The sequence below is a fragment of the Schistocerca cancellata genome, chromosome 1, assembly GCF_023864275.1.
Source record: "Schistocerca cancellata isolate TAMUIC-IGC-003103 chromosome 1, iqSchCanc2.1, whole genome shotgun sequence".
Lineage (NCBI taxonomy): Eukaryota > Metazoa > Arthropoda > Insecta > Orthoptera > Acrididae > Schistocerca > Schistocerca cancellata.
Genome location: NC_064626.1, coordinates 825,867,006 through 825,887,842, shown reverse-complemented (window position 1 = coordinate 825,887,842; position 20,837 = coordinate 825,867,006). Strand labels below are relative to the sequence as shown.

The 20,837-nt window shown below is 40.4% G+C and overlaps 1 protein-coding gene across 1 annotated transcript in view; it reads right to left on the bottom strand.

The window, feature by feature from the left end:
* The window catches only part of LOC126188583 (thyrotropin-releasing hormone-degrading ectoenzyme-like), a 270,383-nt gene that overhangs the window by 86,600 nt on the left and 162,946 nt on the right, over window positions 1–20,837 (bottom strand). The window contains exon 9 of the mRNA XM_049930188.1: window positions 9,165–9,445. Coding sequence (XP_049786145.1) covers window positions 9,165–9,445 — 281 coding nt within the window. The remainder of the gene's footprint in view (window positions 1–9,164; window positions 9,446–20,837) is intronic.

Genomic DNA, 20,837 nt, shown 5'->3' with positions numbered 1-20,837 from the left:
CATATTTTCAGTTGCCTCTTGATGAAGATTGCAGGAAAATTTAAGTCTTGAACACACTATTCAGATTGTGTCAATATAACAAAAGACTATTGAAGGGTTTCCATATTCTGTGAGTTATCTCAATGATATTATGGTCACTGATCACAGGAAAGAACAGCATTTGCACAATCTAGTCCCTTCTTCATAGCTATTGTAAAGAAAGGCTTTTTCCAAATGTGCTTTCTTTCAGCTAATGGTCACCTTTGTAAGCTATTTCTTCAGTGAGGAGGGCCATCAACCAGCATAGGCTACTTAGAACATGCCTGCCCCTAAATCCATTAGAATGCTTCAGGTATTTCAATAAATTATGTGTGATTTATTCCAGAGGCAGTCTCCAAAGCTCACCAATTAAATTGTCTCCATAAGAAGGGAGTCTCCTTTCAGAGCTCAGAAGAGCGTAATCTGGTTTTTCAGAAGTTAAAATTGGCCCTCCAATCAGCACCCTGCCTTGTATCTTATTAAACCCACTTGCCACTCATGTTGCCAACAGATCTGGGCCATCTTCTCCAAGTTAGAGGATGGTGTTGAGACACCAATCACATTTAGGTCAAAGAAATTTCTTCCAAAAGACATTATTTACCGATAAAAAAATAGAAGCACTAGCCATAATATTTGGTGCTCATAAATTTTGCATTGTTTTGTATGGGCACAAATTTCATTTTAATACCAAACACAAACTGCTCATCACTTTTTGGGTCATAGGCAAAATTTCTAAAGCATATGGCCCATCATCTTCATTCATGGGCTTCTGCTTGTAGGACTGAGTACTGGCCCATCTGACTGGTTAGCCTGCTTATTTTACCATAAATAATGCACAAATTGTATCTCCTTTGCTGTGATGACAAGAACTTTATAAATTCAGGGGACAAGTAATATAGAACACCTTTTAAACACAGCATACACTAAGACAAGACTCACGAGGAATCAAATAAGATTCTTGTCAACTAGTTCCTAAGAGCTATGCACAATGACAGTGATGACAGAACTCACACTAAAGTGAACATGAACATATAAATTGCTATAAACTAAAAACAAATGGCACAAAGATAACACACAAACACAGCACTCCTGGAAGTTGGCGTGGAACTAGCTTGACAGTGCAACATTGAACACTCACGGCATGACACATGCATGAAAAACTTGTGCACTACACTGTACAGAACTGCTGGCCCTGGTCGTTACAACTGCCACTTCAGTGGAAGTGGAGTGCCATATAGAAAGTGAACTGGGAAATGGATACAGCAACCAGATCTCATGTTGCAATGGTTCCCTAGAGTAATGTCATGGCTGGTTCTGGTGCCAGAGTTGCTGTTACTGGACCAGGTGCTTGATATGCTGCTCGGTATGCAATAGCTGGTTGTGCTGCCTCTGTAAACAGTTGATGATGTACTGTCAGTAGGCAAATGTCAGTTGTTTGTGATCCACGAAGATGGTAAACTCACAGACTTCCAGCTGATGATGAAAGTATTTGATTGCCTTCTACATCACTAACAGTTCTCGATTATATGCACTGAACTTTGTTGAGATGATGTCAATGTCCATGAAAAGCAGGCTAGAGGCTGTAACGCATCATTGTTGTGTTGTTTCATTACAGTGCCCACTGCTGTCTGGCTTGCATCTACTACCAATGCTAACAGCACACTTGGCCGCAGTAATAATACAGCTTTTGCTATTACTTGTTTAGCTCATCTGAATGTAGCACTCATGCAATCTGTCCACATAATTGCTGTTCCCCTCACATTTCAGAGCTGCTAGCACAGCCATTAACAGTTTCTGAATTTCTGCTGCATGTGGTAGATGTTGACGATAAAAATTAAGCAGTCCTAGGAATTGACACAGTTCTTTAACTGTGTATGGCTGGGAGATCTACAGGATGGTCTCCACTTTGTCAGATAGTGGTAGCCACTTGACAGAGAGGTGCATCTGCCAGGGAAACTGACTTTTGGCTCACCAAACATACACTTTGCTGTGTTCAGAAGAATGGCAGATTTGTCCAGCCATCTGAAAACTTCTCTAAGATTCTGGCAATGAGGGAGAATACCAATATCTCATTGAGTTAAGCAAAACAGAATGGTGGGCCTTGCAATGTGGAATCAATAAATCTCTGCCACCTCTATGTAGCATTCCTGAGACCAAATTTCATGAATTTGCTTTCAGTTAGGCCAAATGGTACAATTATGACCATCTTCAGGATGTCTTCATTGGTGACCGGTATCTGTGTATATGCCTCGGCACAGTCCAACACACTGTACAGACGGACACTGCTCAATGCTTGGTTGTAATCTTGCAGTAATGGTACTGGATTAATGACCCGGCACTGTGCAGGCGTTGAGTGCTCTATAGCCTCTGCGTGGATGCCACCCACCATATTTCTTTGGTGTCAGATGCAACAGCAAAGACCAGGGGCTACTGGATGGTCACATGTTGCCCTCACAAATCATACTGTCAAACTGGCCCTTAGCAATTGTTAACTGATCTGAGGGTAATTGTCACATCTACAGGATAACATCGGTTGGGAGTTTTGTCAGTGCCAGAAAATATTGAAGTAGGGTGGTGTACTCATTGTCTGTGGCTTCAGTCAGTTTGATGGATTGGATGGTTGCATGGAGCCCAAATCCTGCAGCTATCAGTCTGGTAGTTTGGTCAACCATGATGATGTCAGAGAGAAGACTGCAGTATGCCAGGAAGTTCACTCCTATTATTGGCTTTGTGATGTCCATGATTTTGAAGTCCCACACTAATGCCAGGCATAGGCCTAGGTCCATCTCAAATCAGTGAGTACTGTGCATCATGATAGAAGAATTGTTTGCAGCATTCAGACAGAATGACATATGCAGCCTACATCAGTGTAGCATTGTTCACAGGAAGAAACACAGATTATATTTCCTGCCTGTACACCAATCACTCACAAATGGATACTGTGATACAGACTGGTAATTGGATAAAGTCTCTACAGCCAATCACATCTGGCATTTGGGTGCACACAGTGTTAAGTACATCAATGCTATTGATCACCAAATCTTTTGTGGTACCAACTTAATCCCTTTTGTGACTCAGTCAAAGGCACAGATAAAGTAGTGCTGTATAAGTGCTTCTGGGATGTTCATCAGCCATGATGACTACTGTTGTTCTGATGAGACATTAAATGGCTGATCTGCTGGGTCAACATGTCTACCTTTGCCATCAGAGCATCATGGTCAGCATGTAATACTGTGGCAGAAGTACTTAGACACTGTGCAGCTGCTACGGTGATAGGTGCAGATGACATAACATCCTGGATGTTGTTTATCAGTTCTGCCATGACATCTAAAGACATTTTGACATGCAAAACTATTATTGTTTTGATGGAAGGCAGCAACTAACTGCTTCAGATCATTCTCAGTAGGTTGTCCAGTTTGTTACCACTGTCAATCTTGCTTCACAGATGCCACAAGTACTGAGAGACTTAGAGTCCCAGATGTACTGTGTCAGAACTTGGTGGAGGCATTCTTCTTGCAAAGCTGATACTCGGTGGATAAGCTTTGCCTTCAACCAGTCGTTCAATTTGAGCTGGTGGCACAGCAATCACATCTTGCGCCTCAGTCATGTACTGATGGTCATGCTGGCTCACTACCAGTGCAAACTTGGTAGCATCTGTGGTTATTCCTGAATAAAAGAAACTGGCTTCAATTTGTGCAAGTGAAAGCACCAGATTGTGAGGCCAGAAAGGTGTTAATTGTATGGCAAACCTGAACACAGCAGGGTTGATTCTTATTGGATTTTTCATCACCCTGCAATAATACTTCCTCTTATTTGCATGGCAGGAAGTGCATATCATGTCACGATCACCAGTTTGGCCATAGGGCTGAATACTGGCCTGTCTGATGAGTTAGCCTGCTTGGTTTGTGATAAATAACACACAAAATGATATCACCTTTGCCGGTATGACAAGGTCTTTATTCGTTCATAGGCCAAGTAATACAGAATGTCTTTTAGACACAGTGTACACCAAGACAATATTCATGAGAAAACAATTACTGTTGTTGACTGGTTACTACAGTCTATGGACAATGACGGAACTCAGCATAGAGTAAACATGAACATATAAAGGAAACAGTTCAGAGTTAAGAGACACCCTGATGGCTGGTGCAGACCTAATTAGACAATGTGAAATCGAACACTCACAGTGCAACACACATGTAAAATGCTCACACACTACACTGGTGTTCATGCCAAATGGCACACTGCCTAACCATCTGTGCAACAGATCATTAGATGTAGCAGCTTGCCAGTTGCTTCATCCTAGAAATACCCTAGTCATATTGATGCAGGAGTTGGAGTACCCAACATTACAGAGAGGATGGCATGACCACTTGGCATTATCCAACATCTTCTGTGTGGAGTGTGATGCACCTTGCTCTTTCCATTAGACCAGTTTTCAACAGACCATTCACTATTACATTTCCCTTCATCATTCTAACCCAAATGCACTTTCTCACCAACCGACATGTCCAGATCCTGAAATTGATCACCCGGAGATAATTTGTTTGCAGGCAGACACCCAACTGGAGATCATTTGAAGAGCTCCCTGTAAAATCCCATGACATTGCTACAGCATCTAAGAGTGACTCACATTTTTATTGGGTGCAGCAATATGTCCAGTCAAGTTTGCCTTCCAAGCTTTCAGATGCACAACCACCTGGCCCTCATTGTTTGTTTCATCAATGGCACCAAATTCAGGTTTGGAAAGGTGTGTCACACTCCATACAGAAGATGTTGATTAGTGCTGAGTGGTCATGCCATCCTTCCTGTAATTATGGGTGCTCCAACTCCTGCATCAATATAACTAGGATATTTCCAGGATGAAGCATCTGGCAAGCTGCTACATCTACTGGTCTATTGCACAGGAGGTTAGACAGTGTGCCATTTGCTATGTGCACCAGCCAGTCCCACCCATTTCATTCCCTTCCAGGTCAATGCTGATACAGCCATGGGGCCAAATTCATGCTGACTTCATGGACCTTACCTTGTATTTCTTGTGGTTAATCTCAAAATGGCACCGAATGTTCCATAAATAAAGGTAAATTTAATGAAGAAAAGTGTGCATCCTACAAAAATGTCGGCTGGTATTGTGACCAGTTATGTATTGCAAGTTACATCGTGTTAAAAGTGTCTGATTAGATTTTAGATTACATTTACTTTCATTCCAATTGATCCATAGTGAGGAAGTCCTCCAGGATGTGGAACATGTCAGAAAAACAACAATACATGACAAATATTTACAACTAAAACAAATAAGCTAATGTACCATTCCACAGGTCCCAAGTGGAATGATCGTCATTTTTTAATGAACACTAAGAGTCATTTTACAAATACTAATGCACTGAATTTAAAATAAAAAAGTTTTTAATTATTTATAAGGTAATAAACATGTAATCCAACTACTGTAATACTTATTTACAATGAACACATTACTGCATGGAAATGGTGCAGAAGTTAGATAATATACACACACACACACACACACACACACACACACACACACACACAAATTTTCAATGAACACATTACTGCACTGAAATTGTGCAGAAGTTATGTTGTACTTATATACAAATCAGTTGGTTTTACTAAGAAATTCATCAATGGAGTAGAAGGAGTTGGCCACCAATAAATCCTTTAGGCTTCTCTTAAACTGAATTTCATTGGTTGTTAAGCTTTTTATGGCTGCTGGCAAGTTATTGAAAATGTGTGTTCCTGAATAATGCACACCTTTTTGTACAAGACTAAGTAACTTTAAATCCTTGTGAAGATTATTCTTATTTCTAGTATTGATTCCATGAATTGAGCTGTTGGTTTGAAAAAGTGAAGAAAACTGTGGTAAATCTATAGCCTGTGACAAAGAAACCATGTTGACGATGGGTAAATAGAACAGTATGAGTTCCACAAACTTACATTTGAGACTTCTAATATTTTGATGAAAAATAATAAGATTCTTACAGCTACTGAAATTTTGATGAAAAATAATAAGATTCTTACAGCTACCTTCACTTCCCTTATGCAGGTCTGTTTGTCCATTCACACCAGTTTTCCCTATTGCACTCAAGACCATGTGCAGGCTATCACGTATCTGTGGACACTGGCTACTTACAAAGAGCTACGCCATTTCCTCAGCACCATCAGTTACTATCATCAGCATCTGCCTTCTGCCGCCGCTGTTCAGGCACCCCTGACGGACACGCTATCAAGCAAACAAACTTCCGGTATCAAACCCATCTCTTGGACAGCTCTGATGCTAAAGGCCTTCAAGGCTCTGAAGACTTCTTTAGCTCCTCTGTGACATTCGCCCACCCTGACCCCTTGACTGAGTTATTCACCACTACGGATGCCAGCAACAGGTTTTCGATGCCCTATATAACCTAGCCCACCCGGGGTTCGAGCCACCACACGTCTCATGTCAGAACGTTTTGTTTGGAAGAATATCAATTGGGACTGTCAAACCTGGGTACACAGCTGCGTTGCTGGCCAATGCAACAAGATCAGCCACCACATCTCCCCGCCTCTGGGCAAGTTCGACATTCCCGCAGGACGATTCCTTCATATACATGTTGATCTGATCGGGGTCTCTTCCTCTTTCGGAGGGTCATAGATATATCTTATCAACTATCAACTGTTTGTCTTGCTGGGTCAAGGCTGTCCCTCTCCCTAACATTACTGCTGAGATTGTAGCCAAGCTTTCATTGGCTTGTGGATTGCTCGTTTTGGGTGCCCGTCCACTATCACCACCGATCAGGGTAGACAGTTTGAATCCTTGCTTTTCACCATGCTCTACAATATCTGCGGTATTAAAAAAATACACACTACCACCTATCACCCACAAAGCAATGAGTTGGTGGGGAGATGGCACCGCACCCTCAAGAAGGCCCTTCGATGCCATGATTGTCTCTGGTCGGAAGCTCTCCAGTGGGTGCTACTTGGTCTACGCTTGACTTATAAACCTGACCTACAGGGGACTATATCTGAAATTGTTTTTGGCGAGAATCTGGTCCTACTGGGGGAACTTATTCTTTCTCAGGTTAGCGAGGATCTTCCCCCCTTGCCAGATTTCATTAGGCGGATGCACACGCATTTTCAACAAACGCGTTTGCACCTGCCCATCAGTCACTCACCACCCGAGGCTTATGTTCCCACCACACTCTCTGACTGCTCCCATGTCATGCTGTGTGATGATGTGGTTAGGCAGCCTCTTCAACCTCATTATCTTGGCCCCTACAAGGTCCTGCGGTGGGGGGTGGGGACACGACTTTTGATATCATGATTAAAGACCGCACACAGACAGTTTCTCTGCATCACCTGAAACCGGCTTTTGTCGACCCTGATGGTCTCACGCCACTGCAGTTGGGCTCTGCAGACCATCCACCCTTGACCAAGAATGAAGATGTGCTCCCATCAACCTCACCACACGCCTCTTCCGCCAAAGACTGTTCGCCACTGTTCGCTGGTTTCCCGACCTCGCCCCATTTCACCCTGCGCAGGTTTCGTGTCCTCACCTCCAAAGCCGGAGTCACACACACCTACTATCAGTTTGTCTTGCTGCGTGCCACCGCACCGAGTGAACGACATTTCTATAGTGACGTTCGACGACCGAGTGCTCATTCTTTTGACAGATACCAAGGTCCCGCCATCGGACGGTCCCTTACACGTCAACATTGCACACAACCTCACACTCCTGCATGAGTGTGACTGAGCATCTCTACATGCTTTCATTTCTATGGATGGCTCGATCCACTTAAGGGCCACACACGCCTCCACCACTCCGTTGACTGCCCCGCCCGCTTACTCCCGGGCCAGTTGCCGTCTCATCTGGCCACTGATTACGAAGTGGACCTGACCTGTCTCTCACCGCTCTGGATCCACAACCCATCTCATTCAAGATGGAAGTACCTGTGGTGCGCCTCCTACACGCACAATTTCCACCGTCATCAACGGCCACATGCCCTCACCCTTGGACATCTGTAGTTGGGTTGTGGAGGGTCTAAGTGCTCTGTCGAGCCTCCATCTTAACTTTACTTTAGTCAGTTTTTTGTTATACTTCATTTTGTACAGATGCAGTGTCAAGTGCAAATATATACGAGCTATGACATATAAGGGAATTGTTTTCTATATCCTGCTTACCGATCCCATTCCCATAAGGTCATTACAGACAGAGGACAGGCTCAGATATTTTTTCGAGAACGGGGAAGGAAATCAGCCATGCCGTTTTTAAGGAACCATCCCAGCATTTTCCTAGAGCACATGGAAAACCTAAATCCAGATATCTGGAGGTTGATTTGAACTGTCTTCTTCCCAAATGCAAGTTCAGAGTGTTATCCACTATGCCACCTTACTCAGTCCTTGACTTAAGAGGCACCTACCCACAAAGTATTACAATTTATATATCTTCTTTTGGTCATTTAGCAAACCTGCACACATAAATTAGAACAAAAAGAGAAATGCTCAAGTGGGGATCCTGAGACTACTTGACAGCAAAATATCCATTTATTACTTGAGTTTATACATGCTACATGTGACATCCTAAACTTATCTGAACTCTTCTTCCTTGATTACATATTTTATCTCTTTTTGGTAATTTAATGACTATATTATTATTTACCAGAAATACTGTAAGGATAGCAGCAAGCTTACACTGAACAATACAATGTACATCACTTGTAATCAGAATATTCAGTCTTTCAGTTTAGAGAATCAGCTAATTTGTAGGAGTGATGACTAGTAAGGAATGACTTTTTTTGGGTTTTAGAGATTCCTGTTTCATGCTTTGTGTCTGATGGGAACTTGTTCAAAAAAGATTGCACCATCCTCCAGATATTCACTTTCCTTGCTAGGCTATATTGGAATTATTTTTGGGGCTAATAAGAAGTTGTGAAACGAATTTTTATTGTTAGCAACAAATATGATTTTCATAATGGCAAGTGCTTAATATTTCCAGGATATTGGAAGAGGCCCTGAAATATAAGTAAGTCTCTACTTCATATAGCATTCTTAGTAGTATCTTTTGCTGAATAATTACTTTCACAAAAGAGTGCATTATCTATATGTATTTTTATCACATTGAATAATTTATGGTTATTTTGTTTATTTAAACTCACCTTTAAGAGAGTCCTTATTCTTGTATATCGCAATTTGTTACGAATATTTTGAAAAAATCCATTGAAAGCATAGAATGGTTCAACATCATTCTCATCTGACAACATAAGACTTAGATCAAAGGGGACATCATATGACAGATCCCCTGCATCTGCAAGAAGTCCTGCATCTGTTAGTAACTTTGCACGTGTTGTTGCAGATAATGTTATGGAAGAACCCTTAGTCTTTAGATGTTGGAGGATGAGTCTCCAGTTCGCTGGATCATAGTTAACAACAAAGAGACCTGCAAATCAACAAGAGATTTAATTGTGCTCTCTGACTACCAGATGCAACATCATCTTTGTGCATGCAAATAATAATAATAATAATAATGTAAAAGCCCATGTAAGGTATTGTTCAAATGGCTCTGAGCACTATGGAACTTAACATCTGAGGACATCAGTCCCCTAGACTTAGAACTACGTAAACCTAACTAACCTAAAGACATCATCACACACATCCATGCCCGAGGCAGGATTGGAACCTGCGACCACAGCAGCCGCGTGGTTCTGGACTGAAGTGCCTAGAACCACTCAGCCACAGCAGCCAGCCCGATAAAGTATGCATGTTGACACCTACAGAAGCCATAAAATAGTAGACAGGTCACATATTGAGGCACTTCTGATGCTGACTACTTCAACTGTTATTCTGTTGATGCTTATGCATTGATACCTATCAGAAAACACTTGATTCAGGATGATGGTAAGTTCATTCTTAGAGAGCATTAACCTAGGTGGTAACCAATCAACCATTGTCAAAGACATCACTGAACCAATGGATTCTGGGGAGCTCACGCCTACATGCCACTGACTAAAAGGAAAGAAAGTGCCACACTTTGCTACTTTCAACATTAACTCACTCTTCAAAACTGAAAAATTGAAACATATTACAGATACCCTGGCCAAACAGAAAATCATTATAACAGTGTTACAAGAGACCAGATACAGAGATGGAGCAGTGTTTGAATTAGAAGGATATCAGATTCTGAATAGAAATCCATGCAAGAGAGTAATGAAGACTGTACCTCACATTGACACAGGTTTCATAATCAATTAATGACCCATCCCAGCTTCATATAGGTAGCACTAAGTATCTGATGACTTATCTGGCATAGTGATAATTTTGTGGGCCACTGCATGGAGTTATGATTAAAGTTCAGAGAAAAAGGTCAGGCATCTTATAACATAACTGTAATACAACTGAAATGATTTAAGCAGCACAGGCCAGGAAGATCCTCAGGAGGCATGAATATTAGGTTTTCCATATTTAATTGGTCTTTTGAGTGACATCTCATGGCAGTGATGGCAGCTACCATCCAGTCCACTCTGAAGCAGGGTATCTATTAGTGAAAATCATATGAAATTCCTACAGTGGTTCATAAGATTAGCCTTCTCTTATAGGCAGGAGAACACAATGGGAGATTTGAATTTATGTAATGTACACAAGAAGAAGATATGTATAGATTGGGGTAATAATAGGTTTGTGTGGCTTAATGGCCTAGTGCAAGTCTTTGAATTAGATGTAATTTCATGTCCTTACTGGACAACATTGAGTTGGTCCATTATGATGCGCAGGCAGCAGAAAATATCATGGTATCAGCAAAGAACCATTGCTGCTACATGGAGTGGTGAAGATCAAATGAAATCTCTCAGTCACACAGCAACTACCCATGCTGTGAGTTCTGCTATTTGCCACTAGGTGGCAATGGCATCATTTTCACTTGAATCATTATAATTCAGCCAATTTCCATGGAATACTTCCAAATTATATGCATAATACACACAAACCTTCCTCAAAAACTGGTCTACCTGTAAGTAAAAACTGTTTCAAAATGCTTACAGCAGTTCCTGGAATTAGTGTGAACATACAGACAGAAGTGAGCAGGGTACTTCAGTTTATATATTTAGTGATAAAGAAATGCTGGAAGCCATCACTGACTTCAGATCCAAGAACAGTAGGTTTTCAACACTTTCTTTCAGGGGAGCAAATAAGATATGTGGTCAAAGCACATGCCCTCACAAATGAAAATGACAGAACAGATCCACAGAATGTAGAAGAATTTTGGGGAGACATGGAGGAGACACAGTTCAAGATTCCAACCAAAAATGTTGTACTTCTTGCGGACTCCAGTGCTTTATTCAGGAAGGGGAAAATTCAGTAAGATCATTGGGAACTATCCATTCTACAAGAGGGCTAATCAAAATGGCAAACAACATGTGAAAGCTTGTGAATGTTTTGATCTGGAAATGAAGTCAACAGCACTTAAACATCTTCTATGCAAACAGAAAATGTATCTCCAAATTCTTTACTAGAAAAGTTAAAGGCTGATCTTGTAGTGAACTTGGGACACGTGGAGAAGGACATTCAAAATGTCAACATCCTCAGGAGTGAAAACTTACATTTAGGTCTTTTTTTATAAAATTTATGTCAAAACTAGACACACTACTGATATTGTGAAACTTGATACAGAGAAGCTTATAACCAGATAATATTTTAAGATGAGCTTGAATCAAAAGAACTATCAAGGATGTGTGATGCTATGACTAATAACAAGATATATATATCCCGCCTATATATGCTCAACAATACGTAACCCACTTCCCAACCATAACCAAAATATTTTATTTTCCGCCTTCAGCACTACCGCTGCTATAAAATCCACCGTTTCTAGTTCAATAACAGCTGCTTTCACGTATTTAACAACCATTTCGGCCAGTTCTAATAAGTTTAACTTTATTTCCACTTCCGTTTTTCGCACTTCACTGATCATTTTAGCCGCTCCCCACAGGTTTTAACGTCATTATTTCTACAATTGTTAGCCCCATTTTCGTAATCTTTCACCACAACACCACTCCTTTAATACGTTTTTTCGAAATTTTCTCGAAATTTTCCCGAATTTCTCCGTCCTTTAACGTGATTTAGCGGCAACACAACCACCTAACCTTTTTGCACATCGCTGTCTACCAACCCAATTTCACCACAGGATCAACTTAACCAACACTTTTTCGTCTTTTTTCGTACCAGATCTCCAATTGCTTTCTAGTTCACCTTTATCTCTCCCCATATATTTCTATCTTTCTTTTTCATTTCAACCTCATGTTAAACTTTCCACCTTCTAATACCATGTCACCCTCACAACACCCCCACAATGACCCCATTAAGTTTTATTTACATTCCCTCCGCAAACATGCCTTCACCCTAGCCAGATTACGCTCACATATTTTATTTTCTCAGGCTTGTCTGAAATTTGGCATAACCCCCAAAGGCCTCACACTTAAAGTTCCCATCTCTGGCTGCAACCCTTCTTTCCATCAGTCCCTATACCAGTTCCAAACTGAACAATCCATTGCCCTCACCCACCTAATCCTTCACCTACACATCAACTCAGCCAATGAACACACCCGTCAACTCCTATCCTTAATAAAAGTCCTCAATCTTTCCTCTCCCACATCCACACCGGCTATTCAGAGCATCCTCCTACAGGCCAACCGCCAATTAGAACAGCATGCCACCCTTCACCTCAAAAAACTATCCAATCTCCTGGTTTCCCACCTCCGGAAAGGCAACTCACTCACCCTTCACAACCTTTCCAGCAAACCTCAACCACCTCTCATTGCACACAAACCCAGTCTCTCCCATCTACTCAATCTCCCACTTCCAGCTCCACTCCCTCCAAAACCTCAAAATTCCGATCAACACAATCTGGCACCACAACACCCTAATTCAGTAGTTAACCCTTCCTCCAAACCTCTCTCCCAATCCGAAACCTCTGTCCTATCCAAAGGCCTCACCTTCAGCCCCACTCCCAGATTCAACCAAACAGCCCTCGTCAGAGATTTACTGTCCTACACTCGTACTCTCTGCTGGAAGTATCACTTTGCCACGAAGAAAAATGATCCTAATCCTACCCCTAATGATCCAACTCCCCAAGACACTATCCAAATTGAACCCTGCCTGGAACAGTTCCGTCCTCCGTCACAGCGGGACCCACCTCCTCTTCCTCAAAATCACCCTCTCCAAACCTTCCAGGAATTTCTGACTTCCAGCCTTGCCTCTCAATCCTTCTAGGTGTCTGTATATGTGTGGATGGATATGTGTGTGTGTGCGAGTGTATACCCGTCCTTTTTTCCCCTTAAGGTAAGTCTTTCCGCTCCCGGGACTGGAATGACTCCTTACCCTCTCCCTTAAAACCCACATCCTTTCGTCTTTCCCTCTCCTTCCCTCTTTCCTGATGAGGCAACAGTTTGTTGCGAAAGCTTGAATTTTGTGTGTATGTTTGTGTTCGTTTGTGTGTCTGTCGACCTGCCAGCACTTTCATTTGGTAAGTCACATCGTCTTTGTTTTTAGGTATATTTTTCCTTCGTGGAATGTTTCCTTCTATTATAACCCTTTTACTACCTTGTACTTCATAGATCTATTTCTGATGACATAGAATATTTTTCATTTGCTTATATAGTGTAGAACATGAAGTGTGTGTGACTTTGTTTAATATACTATTTTCTATAAAAGTTCCTTATGTAAAGACTAGGATTTTTTTTCTGATAATCTTTCAGATAGTTTTGTTAAATGTATCATATGAAACAGAATGCAATAGGCAAAAGTGTTGTAAGAACTGTGGAGCAAGAGAGGCATCGATAGTTGTTGGGTTGAACAGTGTGTAGCAGTCAGTGGCAGATGGCATGTAAGCGTGGTGGTACGGATGCAAGTACTGTGTGTAGTAATGCTCTGCGTTTAACGTGTTATTAATACTGGACTTTCTTGTGTTAGATCAGTTTTAAATCTGACTCTATGATGGATATTCTAAACAGACGTTGTATAACGCAAATGCTGTTGGTTTTTGCAGGGTGATGCATGTGGCAGTGACAATGCACTCATGAACTGACAGTATAGTTGCCAGTTTAGAATTGAGCTGCATTACGTAATCTGTGAATTTAATATTGCCCATTTTCTTGACTACAATATATGGCATGTACTAAAACACTAACAACCAATGTGGAAACTGTGAACTGTGTTGCTACATAAGTGACTGTTTTCACGGGAAAAGTTTTATTATGAACAATGAATATTAACAGTTGATGGAATGTCTAATTTTGCAATTGGCAAGTTATAGCAAATGGAGTGTTAATTTAAACACATCATGTGGTCTGTGCCAAACTATCGTGTGTGAAAGTTGCAGTTGAACTATTATGACCTTCAGTTGCTGCATAAGCAGTTACTTTGTTCCGCCCTATGACAAATGGATGCTACGCAACTTATTACCACCACCAGCTGAAATAGGATGTAAGAAAAGAGGATATTTTAATGCCAAGGACACAACTGGATGAACGTGCAGGATTCGATAAACTGAATCCTGATTCTACATGGGACTCATTACAAAGTCTTGCTCAAAGTTTCAATCTAGTTCCAATGGCTAACAGTGCAACCAGAATAACAAAATACTCAAAGACTGCTGTCGATCGGGTATTAACAGATTTAGGCAAAGAAAACTGTGAGGTGGAGGTAGCAAAGCTAGGATTATGTGATCACTCAGTTCATTAATATAAAAGTGGCTCCAGAAGAAACAAAGAAAATGCATATTTACAGACGAATTTTTTCTAAACAAAATAGATATGAGTTTGCCAAACAGATAGCAGGACAAACATCGGACTCAGTATACTCAGAGGTAGATGCAAATGAAAAATTCAAAACTTTCATGACATTGTTTAAATTAAATTTTGAAGAAACATTTCCTAAGGTATTATGTCCATTATTAACAGCAGGAAAAAACAAGTGGGTCACAAAAGGCATCAAAAAATCGTCTGAAACACTAAAGTACCTGAGCTCCATTAAACACAGCCAAACCAATCCTGCTTTCGCACTCTTTTATAAAAGATATAGGAAAACATATAGGAAAATATTGCTTGCAGCAAAGAGAGCTCATAACTCCAAACTGGTGCTCTCTGCTGAAAACAAAAATAAGGCAGTATGGAAGATTGTGAAGCAGGAAACTGGTACCAGGAAAATGAATCTGTCAAACTTGAAAATCAAAGAGGAAGGTACTCTAATAAAAGACCCAATATATTTGGCAAACTATATAAATGATTATTTTAGTAGCATAGGAATAAAATTAAGAAAAATTTTCTTACAGCCCCTCAGGTCAAAAAGCCGAATAATGGTGTATCACACTAAATGGTGTTATTCCACACAACACAGGAAGAAGTCTATAAAGGAGTCAGCAAACTGAAAAACAAAAATTAGCTGGTCTGGATGAAGTCCCCATTTTTATAATTAAGAACTGTATCAAGAGCCTACTTCCACCTTTAGTTGATATTATAAATCAATCTTTCAAGCAGGGCTACTTTCCAGACTATTTAAAATATGTTAAATTACTACCTCTCTTCAAAAAAGGTGATGCAGGAAAAATTGAAAATTGTAGGCCAATTTCCCTACCCTCTGGCTCCTACCCTTGCAACCGCCCCCGGTATAAAACCTGTCCCATGCACCCTCCCACCACCACCTACTCCAGTCCTGTAACGCGGAAGGTGTACACAATCAAAGGCAGAGCCATGTGTGAAAGCACCCACATGATTTACCAACTGACCTGCCTACAGTGTGACGCATTCTATGTGGGAATGACCAGCAACAAACTGTCCATTCGCATGAATGGACACAGGCAGACAGTGTTTGTTGGTAATGAGGATCACCCTGTGGCTAAACATGCCTTGGTGCATGGCCAGCACATCTTGGCACAGTGTTACACCATCCGGGTTATCTGGATACTTCCCACTAACACCAACCTATCTGAACTCCGGAGATGGGAACTTGCTCTTCAATATATCCTCTTTCCATTATCCACCAGGCCTCAATCTCCGCTAATTTCAAGTTGCCGCCACTCATACCTCACCTGTCATTCAACAACATCTTTGCCTCTGCACTTCCGCCTCGACTGACATCTCTGCCCAAACTCTTTGCCTCTGTATATGTCTGCTTGTGTCTGTATATGTGTGGATGGATATGTGTGTGTGTGCGAGTGTATACCCGTCCTTTGTTCCCCCTAAGGTAAGTCTTTCCGCTCCCGGGATTGGAATGACTCCTTACCCTCTCCCTTAAAACCCAAATCCTTTCGTCTTTCCCTCTCCTTCCCTCTTTCCTGATGAAGCAACCGTTGGTTGCGAAAGCTAGAATTTTGTGTGTATGTTTGTGTTTGTTTGTGTGTCTATCGACGTGCCAGTCACACCATCTTTGTTTTTAGATATATTTTTCCCATGTGGAATGTTTCCCTCTATTATAAACTTATAAACTATATTGTAAAGTATACTTCAAACCCAAATTATGTAAATATAGGTGTCCCACAGGGTAGTGTCCTTGGCCGAATACTATTCCTCATTTCCCACAGAGCATCAAGCATGGACAAACAATATTGTTTGCAAATGACTCAAGTGTTCTAATCAGTGACAAATCACCAGATGCACTGAAAGAAAAAGCCGAACAAACACTAAACAGTGTACGTCAGTGGGCACCCACAAGAATGCTGTTAAATTCTATGTCTGCAAAAAACCACACAACAACAACTTTAAGTTAAACAATGAAACTATAGAATGTGTAGACTACACAAAATTTCTTGGTATGCATGTTGACAGTCAGTTAAAGTGGGAAGAACATATTAAAATTCTTAGTAACAGAATCGCTACAGCATGCTATGCTCTTAGAATTCTGACTGCAGTGTGTGATACTACATGTGTCAGATCTGTATATTTTTCTTATATCCACTCTGTTATTACCTATGGAATAATATTTTGGGGAGTCAACAGTAAAAATATTCAAATAGTTTTCAAATTACAGAAAAGAACAATTCGTATAATAACCAAGAGTGGCAGTAGGGCTCACTGTCTTGAACACTTCCTAAAGCTGGAAATCCTAACTGTCCCCTGTGAATACATTTTTCAAAGTATTATGTATGTAAAAAAATATTGACTGCTATATGAAAAATTCTTTAGTACACAGCTATGAAACTAGAAAACAATACAATCTGCATCTAGAGAGGAAAAATAAAGCTAAAACTCAGCAGAGCTTGTTGTACAATGACATTAAATTATATAATAAATTACGCCAAAATATAAAAGATATTGACACAATTGGACAGTTCAAAACAAAACTAAAAAAATTGTTATTAAATAAAAGTTATTAAGCAGTAACGGACTATCTGAATTAAAACATGTAGTGTAATTAAAGTAGACTGCATTGTAATACATGAGGAAATAATTATAATGTGAAATCCAGAATTGTACAGTACTATAAGAAAATTACATAATGATATAAAACTAATGTAAGATACCTGAAAAATGTGTGTAAATACTAATTTTATGTGTATAAATTGTAGGTATATTCTATTGTATATGATGTTGTTGACGAAATCCACACAATGTAAATTGTTACATGGATTAATAAAGAAATCAATCAGTCAATATCAGCAACTTCAAAACGCTTCTACCGCTGTCGCCACATCACGCTGACCCAGAACAGCTAAGACTCAAAACCATTCCTCTCTTCGAGAAACACAATTTTAACCAATTCAGTTGCTTTATGCTTTGTAATAGACCATCCCTTAACGTTTCTCTCTATAAATAAAAGTAGTGTATTGTAAAGACTGTTTACCTTCAGTGATTGTTGACCTCCACCCCCAACAGTAGTCATTGCCATCATTTATTTGTTTTTGCTTTTCAATATATTTGGATGTACTATTCGTTTCATGTGTTGTATGCAGCTTTTGGAATAATGTGCGTCAATGTGTATATACAGTAATTTAGACAGGCTGAATTTATGTGTTGCACTGTGAAATGTGGCCAAACGTGTAAGTTGAGGCATCTGCCACTGAAGTTATTTACACTGACCCATTACAAAGAAATAGCTTATTCGCCATTGGTTCAAGTTAGCGTATTAGTGGGAACTTTGAATCTGACAGTTGTCAAAGTACATGATCTTTGTTTAGATGCCACTTAATGTCATATTCCCATTCATTCATGTTTAGGTGCAAATTTATCTGGAGTTAACTGTTACTGGTAAGCAAAATTACAGTACACTGTGTCATTATTTATCAAATTAGCTTCAGATTGTTTTACTGTTTTCTACTATCAAAGGATTTTACTATCAGGATTTTAACAGGATTTGGAAACTTTTCATACAGAGGTGTGCTTTTGAAGTTTCCTGAAGTAAAACAGGTTCTTGGGGTTTATACAATATTAATTTTCTTCATGTAGTTTTTCGTTAAACATTTTCTGATTACAAATTCACAGTCATAGTAAATCTCCAGGAACCATTTTCTTCACAGTCAAGAGCAGTTAAAATATACACTGATTGATGGTGAAAGGAAAAACTTTGCTGGAGAACAGAAAGAGACATGCATGTTAGTATGCAGAAGGAGGTAAGGCAACCAAAGAGCATCAAGAAGTGTGAGTCATTTGATATTCTCAGAAAATACTATAAATCTAAAAAGCTTTCAAGAAGCAAGAAAAAACACTATCAAAACTATCAGGAATCTCAAGAAAAAATATGAGACGAAACACTTAACTCAAATAGAAGAGGGCTTTTGAGAGAACAATTTGCTAAAATTTCATATCAGATTCAAGACTAACTTAAACAGATATGATCCCCCAAACCTAAGCTGTAAGAACAAGAAAGGAGAAGTAGTATGCTGGCATGGAAAACAGTTCAATTTTGGTTGAGTTCTTTGAAGTGCTCCTAAACTGTGAAGCGGTATCTGAGGCATTCAGCTACAACTAGAAACAACCAAATCTTAACTCAGAACACCAAGTGTAGAGGAGATTAGAAGCATAATTATTACCTTGAAGAATAGTAACACTACTGTGGAGGATGATGTAGAGTCCACTATCTGTTTGTGGGATTTCCTGGTGTGATTTATTAAGAATTTATTAAAAATGGAAATGTTTCTTTCATGTTCAAAACTGTTGTTTGTCCACAGTGCTGTGCCCATGGCCTATAAGCTAGAACCAGTCTGTGCTTCAGGCCAGAAGTGGTTTGCAGCTGTCAAAGCATGCTTTGTGAATGGTGCCTGCAATGTCTGATAGGAAGTGTGGGAAAGATATCACTTGTGGCTCCAGTAAATATGAACAGAGTTGAAGAGGTTGCTTTCTCAGCCTTTGGGCTGACACAAGGACCTTTCCTTCACTCTTTTATTCTACTTTTGGCCTTTGGTCCACTTCAGCTCAGCTGCAATGAGTCCTACAGAGGGTTGGTGGCATTTACGTCATCCCTAGGTGTGCTCCATGTATTCCATCAATCATAATATCTTAAGTTATTACTGACTAAAACTTGTTCTTCCATTCAATTTGACAATGGATGCAAAACTTTACAACAATCCTGATGATCAGTGTCACTCAGTTTCCCACTCACTGTATAGTTTTGGTGACAGCATAATGGGAGACCCCAATCTTTGGTTTTCATGGCTAAATGTTGTGGAGGCCAACTGTGCTGCTGGTCAGTTATAACAGGTCTGGGCGCAGCTTAGCCATGGCTAGCTATTACCCATCTAAGTCTGGGCATAAGCCAGTGTGTTATCATCATCAAGATGCAGTCACCTTCTTCGACCACATCATGTAGCAGCTTGTCACGGGTCCTACCACCACTCCACTACTGAACAGTTCGTCCTGCCGATGCCAAGAGACTTGGCTTCATGGTGGGACATATTTGCTTCATCACCACCACCTTAGAACTGCTATTTCCTTGAGGGTCATGGGCTCCTCGCCATATATGAGATATTGTGGCACCATCTCAATGTTCCACATTTAATATAAATGTCATGAGCCACACGTACCAGTCACCTTGCTGATGACCTGCCAGTGGAGGACATTGAGAACATTGAAATCAAGCAGAATAGGAGAGTTGTTTTGGCTTTACAGGCTGTACATTTCAGAGCATCCAGATCTTTGCTTTGCTTTGTTATGTTCTTTTTAGCTATAAATCTGAGTGTTAGTCATTGTAAACTTACCTACCACATGCTCACAGCTACAGAGTGGAGCAGAAGATGGTAGTGAGGACACATTTAAGGTTTTGTGGGAACAGTAAATGCATGTTCCCTGAAGAATTATGCATTGGCAGGAGAGTTACAATGATAACAGGCAACAGTCAGTGCTAAAAACAGATCTGAGTGCCTGAAGGGGCTATGGCAAAGCTAGTGCAGCTGCCATCCTACAATGTAATGTAGTAAATGGTTTTCTCATTGCTACTTTCATCTCTCTCTTTCAAGTAAACCAATTGAGAGTACATTTTTGCAGAATGTACAAGGTGTTGGCAGTATTTTTTCATGGCTGGATGGACTCCAGCTGAATGCTGTGTGGTTGATGCTATATGCTGATACATGCATGTACAGAACGTATGTTAGGAAATACAGAAATATTTGACATGCTGGCTAATGAGTTATCAGAGAGGAACTCAGGCAAGACAGGTGTGAACTACTACTGAAATAAGTCATCCACCCTTAGGCAGAGACTGTTGTAAGACTATGAGCTGTCTGCAAATCCAATTCACAGGGTGAGAGGAGGCCCGAAGTGACATCTTATGGGAAGAGGCTCAAGTGTGAGTTGCCAATGTATTTATCAGGGGAATTAAACCAAAGGTTGGAACTGAGTGTAGCGGCTTCA